At 40.9% G+C, this 9,033-nt stretch overlaps 1 protein-coding gene across 1 annotated transcript; it reads left to right on the forward strand.

Annotated features, from left to right (window-relative positions):
• Positions 1-1,832: 1,832 nt before the first annotated feature.
• aggf1 (angiogenic factor with G patch and FHA domains 1) lies at positions 1,833-7,701 on the forward strand. Its single transcript, XM_085353139.1, has 16 exons — positions 1,833-1,893; positions 1,979-2,043; positions 2,202-2,401; positions 3,381-3,480; positions 3,573-3,751; positions 3,854-3,985; positions 4,085-4,282; positions 4,984-5,425; positions 5,597-5,705; positions 5,942-5,993; positions 6,110-6,211; positions 6,304-6,469; positions 6,632-6,711; positions 6,816-6,943; positions 7,031-7,130; positions 7,233-7,701. Exons 3-16 carry the CDS (start codon positions 2,210-2,212, stop codon positions 7,479-7,481), a joined length of 2,229 nt encoding a protein of 742 aa, XP_085209265.1. The 5' UTR covers positions 1,833-1,893; positions 1,979-2,043; positions 2,202-2,209; the 3' UTR covers positions 7,482-7,701.
• Positions 7,702-9,033: the final 1,332 nt, after the last annotated feature.

Consider the following 9,033-nt stretch of genomic DNA (forward strand, 5'->3'; position numbering starts at 1 on the left):
CACCTCTGGGAACTCCTTCAAGACTGTTGGAAAACCATTACAGGTGACGAGCACATGAAAGCTCATCGAGATAATGCCAAGAGATAAAGCAGTAATCAAAGCAAAGGGTGGCTGTTTTGAAGAATCTAAAATATAAAACATGTTTTGAGTTATTTCACACTTTTTTGTTTTTTGTTTTGTTTTTTCCGTTATGTTCAGGCCTACCTCACCCTGTGTAAAGACATAAATGCCCCCTAAACATAATAACTGGCGTTGCCACCCTTAAGAGCAAGAACTACAATCAAGCATTTCTGATAATGAATCTTTGACGTCACAATTTTGGTCATGTCTTCTTTACAGAATTGTTTTAATTTAGCCACATTGACGGGTTTGATAATGAATGGTTTAAGGTCAAAGCATCTCAAATGGATTTTATTCCAGACTCTGATTAGGTCGCTTAAAAATATTCACTTTTTTTTCTTCTTCTTTTGAGGCATTCAGAGGCAGATTTGCTGGTGTGTTTTGGGTCATTTCCCTGCTGCATAACTCAAGTAAGCTTGAGATTCAGAAATTCTCCTTCAGGATTTTCTAGTAAACAGCAGAATTCATGGTTCCATCAATTACGGTGAGTCGTCCAGGTCCTGAAGCAGCAAAACAGCCCCAGACCATCACACTACCACTACTACTAAAATACTGTGTTAGTTTAGTGCAGATGTGACTTAGATCTTTGAAAAACTTCAGCTTTTGTCTCATCAGTCAACAGAATATTTTCCCCAAAGTCTTGGGGATCAAGATGTTTTTTGGCAAATGTGAGGTGAGACTTTGCGCTGTTTTGGTCAGCAGTGGTTTTCTCCTTGGAGCTCTCCGGTGGATGATATATTCACACTTTCTTATTGTTGAATATTGTTGAACTCTGACCTTAATTGAAGCAAAAGAGGACTGCAGTTTTTCAGATGTTGTTCTGGGTTCTTTTGTGATCTCCTGGATGAGCCGTTCATGTGCTCTTGGAATAATTTTGTTAAGCCGAACATTTCTGTTCCACAAATAGAGAAAATTGCTTCTTGTTTTCTCCATTTGTCCATAACGGCTCTTCCTGTGGTTAATTCAACAGGTCTGGCAGTAATTAGGTTTAGGTGTCATTAGCGAAACTGAACTTAGTGTTTAAAAAAAAAAGTAGTTAATCATGGTTAATTCAGGATTTAACAAGATGGGCAATTACTATTCCACACAAGGCCAAGTAGATTTGGAGCCCCCCCCCCCCCGCCGAAATCAACAATTAAAAACTGCATTTTATGTAATTAGGTTATAATGTCTGATGATCTGAAACATGTGTGACAAGTATACAAAAATAAAAAATACAATGAAAATCAGAAAAGGGGCAATGCTTTTTCACAGCATTGCAACCTATTAAAGCCTTTTGAATGCCAGTATATTCATTCAAGAAAATCCAGATAAATGTGATAGCGTAGCATAACAAAACAAAATAACTATATCTATGCTTTTTATGATAGTTAATGCTTGCAAATTAACATTAGCAATAATTTTCTTAGCCTCCTGGTAACAGGGCCAGCCTTTTGCTGGGTTTCTGTTCCCTCTTATGTAAAATTGAACTAAAACAGTAATTTAAATGAGAAGCTGACACCTACAAAGTAAGTCAAAACAAATCAAAAATGAAATGTGAACGCACAAAAAGACAGGAAAGACAAGAAAAGACGAACAGTTAGATTAATTGTTCATTTTAGTGGTTTGTGTAACTATGAACGCGGTCCACCGTTAGGTGGCGGTAAAGATCCTCATAACAGGGAAAGAAGTCCGCCACACCTAAAGAAGACGTACTTCCGTCGTGACGCAATCGTTAGTAGTAAATGGCGGTCACCAACAGGCCGGACTATAAACATTTCCACGGTTCCAACTGTAACTGTCTAATTATCATCAAAACATGTACTCGGCTGTATCGCACATGCGGGATAGTTATAAGATCTTTATTTTCAACTTTCAGGTCGGCTCATGCTCCGTGCTGAGAGGAAGTTTACAACTAAAAGGACCAAGAAAACGAAAGAAACGGTAAGAAGAAACAGGTATTAATATCTGTGCTCAGTTAGCTTATACACGCGTGCAGTTACATGACTTGATAAACACCCCGTGTGTTACATATGCGGACAGGTCTACAGGTTTTTTCATATACCCGTTGCTACCCGCTAAGCGCTATCGTTTTGTTTTAGGTTAACAAATGGAGAACGACGACAGTCACGAAGAAAAAGACACGGAGCCTGAAGTGGCCAAACTCCGGCTGAAAGTCGAATCTTTGAAACAGGAGCTCAAAGAGTGCCGAGCCGAGCTGGCCAAGTTACAGAAGCAGCTGAGCCACTCCGAAAGACTGCAGCGGAGCACGGAGGGCTATAACGAAGACCTGAGGAAGCAGGTCAGTTCAAATGAAAAGAAGCCAAACATATCATAGAGATGGGAGACATATCCTCCAAATTATATCACGATGCAACAAAAGATTTTGCAATAAAGAAATTCTCACAATATGGAGATCGATTTTATTTTCCAATGAGCTACTGTCATTGATTACCGACTTCCTAATTTAAAGCAGCAGCACTGTTACAGTGAGATAGCAGTGGCACAGCATTAATCAAACAACAGCACAACATTAGCCTAAGTGGTGTTTTCATCTGGAAATCTTTAAAGGTAATTAGAATCACTTCACTGTCTAACTCTTTAGGAGCTGCACAATATTATCACAGAACAAACATTGAAAAATAATCTCTACCTGCTTTGTGTATTTAAACCATCTGCTTAAAGTCTTGATTTTCCACCAAATAACTTCATCGTTTTTTTCCATTTGTGTTTGATCTTGCTGTTACATGGAGTGTAACTAGTGAGTGCTCTGAATGATGCTCTATGGAGTCAAATGTTTACTATCATGTTGCCAGTATCTCCTCTTTCTCAGCCTGATTGTACTTTGCGGTGTGTTTTTGTGGTGGTCAAACAAATTTGTCACTTTGCTTTGTTGGAGGTACTAAATGGTAATTGGAGGCTAGCACTCGGATATAACCAGGCTTGTCTTATTGTTGCGTACCGAGTAAACGAGTTGAATTACTGTAGCAATGATAATGAGATATGACATCTTTAATATGATGCAAAAATCTACACCGGCATTAATGCAGATAATCTAGACAGTCTAGATCTAAATGATGTCATATAGTAGTTTTGTTTGTTCTGAGGTGTATTTTGAGCCAGTTTAATGTTTAAAGTGGCAAAAGGGCCAAGGTTTATTTATTTTTTTAACCTAAGTTGTGCTCTATTTTTCTGCATTATGGTTTAAACCAAGAAAGGAAATCAATTTGAATTTTTGAATGTTTGCGCACTGAATTTTATCTCAATGTGTGTTGGTTCAGGTCGACCAGCTGAGTGCAGAGATTCATGAACGGAAGAAAAAAGATAAAGACAAAGTCGACTGTGAAACTCAAACAGAAGAACATGTATGGACAGAAACTGGTGTGTTACTTTCACATGCGCATGAATGAAATTTACTCATTGTGTCATTAAGTTTAAAAACAGCCTAAAGCTGTTTTAATATTCCTTTTCAGATTATTATAATTACTACTATGGAGACTACGGTCTGAACTCGGAGGGAGCAGACACTCAGGAAAGCCTGAACACGGCGCCAGCTGATTATGAGGCAGCAGAGAGCTCAACAACAAATGAAGCAACAGCTGCAGATGTGTCAGTTCAGCCAGACCAGACCAGTTTAGCGGTCACAACAGAGGTATCCATGTGTGTCTTTTTATTTTTATGTTAGCATTCCTATACTTATAAAAAGAGTCATATTCCATTTATAGTCACCATTATAAAACTATTTGTGTTTCAGGGGAGCGATGGAGGATCTATAGCAGATATGTTGAGGGCCACTGCTGAGGAAGCTATGACACAGACTGGGTTTGTGTTTGATGAGACTTCTGGGATGTATTATGACCACAGCACGGGCTTCTACTACGACTCGGTGTGTGAGCTGTAAAGTTTGGCAGTTTATAGTAGAAATTATTTTAGAGGAAGTTTAGTTTGGCACACATTTCTGACATTTTTCACCCCTCTCCATCAGGCCAGTCAGTTGTACTACGATGCCAACTCTGGCATTTACTACTACTACGATGCAGAGAGTGGACGATACCAGTTTCATTCCAGGATTGAGGTTCCTGCTGTGCAGAGTAGTGCAGAGCCGTATCAAGAAAAAACGGACGCTGATAAGAAAGGCAGAAAATTCAAGAAAGGAGTCAAGAAAACATCACAGGATGATAGGGTATGTAATAGTGCAAGATTTTATTTATGCATTCCTTAAAAATGTTACATTTTGTTGCTGACAGCTGGCTTTGACCTTTCAGTTCCCTCTTTAAAATCCAATTTGTTTTGCTGGTCTCAGTCTTCAAATAGATATTTTTTTTCTTTTTATATGAAGCTAGTTGACTTAAAGACTATTCCTCTGACCTAGGTGCAAGAGGTGACTAACTCTTTGGCTAAAATGAAGATTTCCTCTTACTGGAAAACTCCTTCCTACAGAGGTATACCTTTTTAATATTAATGTGCAAAAGATTTAAAAGTATGTGTTTGCTTTTTGTTCTTTAAAAAACTGAAAATTAGCTTCTTATTGTACACAGCACCTTAACAATCTTTAAAGGTGACACAGTGAGTCAAACACTGACCCTGGTCTCTGTGTTGCCTGCATTCAATCCTTTTGTGTGAGATATGGCTAATAAAGAGTTAGTGAAGTGAAAAAGTAAACCCATGAACCTCAAAGGACGCAAATAATAAGTTGCTGAAGCTCAGCTCAACACTTAGAATTTGCTGTCAGGCCTGATTTAACCTGGTAAAGGTCTTTAATGTATTCTCTTTGAAGACTGAGACCGTCTATAAGCTTTCTGTGCCAAAAGATTGGGGATCCACAGTACAAAGTCCAGCTTTCACAGCAGATGGTAGTTTCACTGCTCACTGTCTTAATGACAGGAAGTGAAAAGTGACGATGTAAAGCTGGAAGAAGACGAGGCCGACTGTGTTGAAAGGCAAACGACTAAGAAGAAGACAGAATCACGGAAAGCAAAACGAAGGTCTCGCAGTCCAGATGTGGCTCCACGGAGAAAAGACTCGTCCAAACGCAAAGAAGACGGCGACAAATATCCATCAAAGAGAAAAAAGCAGAAAAACGGCTCACACCATGACGATAAGGGAGACTCAAGGAAGAAAAGGAAGAAATCTAAGTCGGAAAAACATAAAAAGAAAAAGAAGGCCACTCGGAGTGATGGATCTGAGGGGAACAGTGAACCAGAAGAGGGTGAGATCACAGAGTCAGAGAGGGAAGAATGGGAGTCTACCCCCTCGTTCTCGTCGCCCTCGAGCGCAGCCTCAATGGAAAGTCCTGAATCAGAAATGGACACACAGAGTCAAGAAGGTGAGAAGTAAGAGTAGTCTGAATTAACTCACATGGCGTGCACAGTTTGTTTTATCTGGGGCAAGTTTGTTTGATGGACCTGTCACTTTTTGGTAATGCTTGTAGCTGTCTGAGACTTGTCATATTTTTGTGAATATGAGTATGTGGTGCTTTATTTTTTTTTCCTTGTAGTCAAAGACATCTGGCCTCCCTGTGTAAGAGTGACTGTGGTCAGGTCTCCTGTGCTGCAGGTGGGCACTCTGTTCATCATCACAGCCGACTCTCCAGCCACCATTGGCAGGTCTGTGGGGTTGTTTTCTGTTGCTGTTTGGTGATTGCATGGCAGCAGAAGTGTATTTTGTTCACACATTGCAACAGTGGGAAATTTTAGCACTTTAGTTGCAGTTTGAATTAAATCACTCACAAGATTTCAGAGCCGTTGTTAAAACTATGAGTAGTCAGTAAAAAGAGGTTAAATTGATCTCTCTGTCATATAATAGCCAAGTGAAGACAACATGCTGTCTTTTGTGTTTTCAGAGAGAAAGATATGAACCACGCAATCCGAATACCAGAAATGGGAGTCAGCAAGGTACCTCTCCTTTCCGCTTTCCTGCAGGGATGGAAGTTACTCTGTTATGAATGATTGTTTTTTGTTAACACAGGCTTATGTGATCTTTCTAAATGCCAGTATGTTTGTGGTTCTAGTTCCATGCAGAGGTGTATTTTGACCAGGAGCAGCAGAGCTACATGCTGGTGGACCAGGGAAGCCAGAATGGAACGGTGATCAATGGCAACCGCATCTTACAGGTGAGCATTTTGTTTACGTTTGAGTTGAAAAGAAAAAAGCAAACAAAACCTGAACTTAGCCGATACCACGTCAATGATACTTTCATCTGCAGCCCAAAACCAAGTCTGAGCCACATGCACTGATGCACGGCGATGAAGTGAAGATGGGAGAGACTGTGTTGTCCTTCCATATCCATTCAGGGAACGATACCTGTGATGGCTGTGAGCCCGGTCAGGTGATGGCTCACCTCAGCAAGCACAAGAGAGAAGACAACACTGGTGAGCTACTTAAAGTGAAACACGTCCACAGAGAGGGGAATATCTTTTTTTTTTTTTTGCATAGATTCATGAAACAACAGTGAGCCTGCTCTTGTTGTAAAAGCTGTGCTCTTACCCAGTGTGAGATTACACTCCTGAGTTTGCCGCTGTTGTTTTCTAAAGGTCCTGCTCTCACCAAAGAGGATAAAGAATCACTGCGACAGAAAGAGCTGAAGCAGATGAAGGCCAAATATGGCCTGCAAGTGAGTGCAAACCTTGGTGCAGTCATAAGTTTTAACCCTCTTGTCTTTTCTTTTCCTTTTTTATAATAATGGAGGCACTCATTTCTCTGCTTTTCTGCAAACAGAGCGGTGACTTTGAGGAGACGAAAGCCTTGAAGAACCCCAAATATAAGGATCGAGCAGAATCTCGAAGGCAAACAGTGGGCAGTGAGGGTGCTTTCCAACGCGATGATGCACCGGCTTCTGTTCATGAGTAAGTGTTAGCAAATGGCTGTAGTTCCACCTGATGGGAAATGCTAGATTCAAGTGTTGATCATTCACTGTGTCTGTTTTCCAAAAGGGAGATCAGTGAAGTGAATAAAGGACGGAAGATGCTGGAAAAGATGGGCTGGAAGAAAGGAGAGGGACTGGGTAAAATGGGAACCGGAATGAAAGACCCGGTAAGACGATCCGCTGATTCTGCTGGTGGAAGTTCTCCTTTGTTTCAGTGCAAAACAGCAATGTGATTCAATTGTCTTCCTTTTCCGTTCCCGTCTTCACAGATTCAACTGAAAATCCGAAAGTCCCAGTCGGGTTTGGGAGCAGCTGCCGCCATGTCTCTGGACGACGCGTCTTTGACTAAATCAAAGTCCCAAAAGAACTGGGAGAAGGCGCGAGAGAGGTTCGCTGATACCTGCCAGCCTGACTCGCTCGTGCCCAAAACCCAGAAGAACACTTCACCCAAAGCCTGGGTCAGATCGGAAGAGACGGAGACCACACCGAACAGCTTTGAAACAGAAGGCCAAAGTTAGGAGTCAGAAGAGAATTTCCACAGATTTAAAAACTGGGCACTTACGCATATTGACACCAAGAGGAAATGTGTCGTTTTCATTTATTTCCTCAGCTGTGAAGAGTCATGCAACCAGTTGAGACTAAATTGAGTTTTACCTCTATTCTTAAGAGTACAGGATATGCCCTCATTATTTTACTGCCACCGTAAAAACAAACAAATAAACATTATTGACCTGTCTTTCAGTGCTGTGCAGTTATATCCTCACTTACAGTGGTTAGGTAACTCTTATTTAATGTAGACCACAATAAGAGTTGCTGAAGGATTGAACTGGAGTGTCGCCTACACACACACACACACACACACACACACACACAGAGGGCAGAGGTGCCACTGTTCCTGCTAGTACAAACAAGGATGCGAATAACCTCAAGCAAACATTGACACAGTGAAGCAATATTTCTCGCATTGAGATCTTTTTTTTCTTTCCTTTTTTATGATGACGACTGAGGATCTGTTCAGACAAATCAAAGCTCACCATGTCAAGTCACAACTTCTGTGTTACTGTCCCCAACCCCCCCCAAGCCTTTAAAAAAGAAAAACAATATTCTGAACAAGCTAAACTTATCTGTGCTGTTTGATTTACTTTGACATATTGTGGTGTTGCGTCTTTTATTGTCACTTCTATGTTTGCTAAAAGCAGAGGGACATCCACATACTTGGAACTACAGTGAGCAAACATTTAACAGTCCCATCTCTATGCAACCTTATCTACGGGTTCATTTTAGGGTGTGTGAATATTTGCATGTGTGCGCAAGTCTGTCTCACACCGAGCGCAAAGAGAAGGGAAATCTAGCACAAGGTCTGTATTTTAGTTTGTATAGTACAGCCCATGAAAATCCATTAGCACGTTTAAAGTGTCTTTGCTGATGCTGTTATAACTGCATGAGTTAGTCATGTAGGAGAGGTGGAAATCCTCGTTCTGTATCAGCTCAAAGTGCCGTAAAATTATCAAACAGCTGAGAGGCTGGACTCACGTGACGGTGTTGGTGTAACTCCTTGAGCTGGATCTCCTGCTGTTCTTCCTCTGACTTTGAGTGCCACCCATTTTGAGCTTTCCACTCTTCAACAGATGAACAGACACATTCCACTACTGTATTTATTTCCCTCAGCTAGCAGTCATCGTCCTCATCGGTGCACTGCTGTCAGATTTCTTTCTTGACAGGTAGGTCCTCCCTCCTCTGCTCAGCTACTTTCGCAAGTCTCCTCCCTCAATTTAACTGCGCTCACCGAGAGTAAACGTTCAATTTGTAAAACTACTGTAATAAAATTGGGAGGGATCTGCTTGTGTCTTGTGTTGCTCAGTTGTTTTGTGTATAAAGTCTAAGGCATAAAAAGATATTGTTAGTCATGAGATAAAGTGGGATGTGGCTCAGGGCTTTTGAGAGATCTGGCTTGACCAGTTCCCGATGCTGAAAGAGTATTCAGAAGAACACAGAGCCACTGTTCTTTGAAGTGCAGGCTTTTCTATTTCTATTTTCTTTTTGCAAGTTTTTATGCAGTTTGTGTGAAAC

The sequence above is a fragment of the Diplotaxodon limnothrissa genome, linkage group LG5, assembly GCF_057381915.1.
Source record: "Diplotaxodon limnothrissa isolate DT_005_m linkage group LG5, D_limnothrissa_male_GT1.1, whole genome shotgun sequence".
NCBI classification, from domain to species: domain Eukaryota; kingdom Metazoa; phylum Chordata; class Actinopteri; order Cichliformes; family Cichlidae; genus Diplotaxodon; species Diplotaxodon limnothrissa.

Excerpts from the sequence above, each read along its gene's own strand:
- aggf1 (XM_085353139.1), top strand. The coding sequence starts at position 2,210 with ATGGAGAACGACGACAGTCACGAAGAAAAAGACACGGAGCCTGAAGTG. Across the intron at positions 5,426-5,596 it reads GGACACACAGAGTCAAGAAG|TCAAAGACATCTGGCCTCCC; the intron begins GTGAGAAGTAAG and ends TTTTCCTTGTAG. Across the intron at positions 5,706-5,941 it reads TCTCCAGCCACCATTGGCAG|AGAGAAAGATATGAACCACG; the intron begins GTCTGTGGGGTT and ends TTGTGTTTTCAG.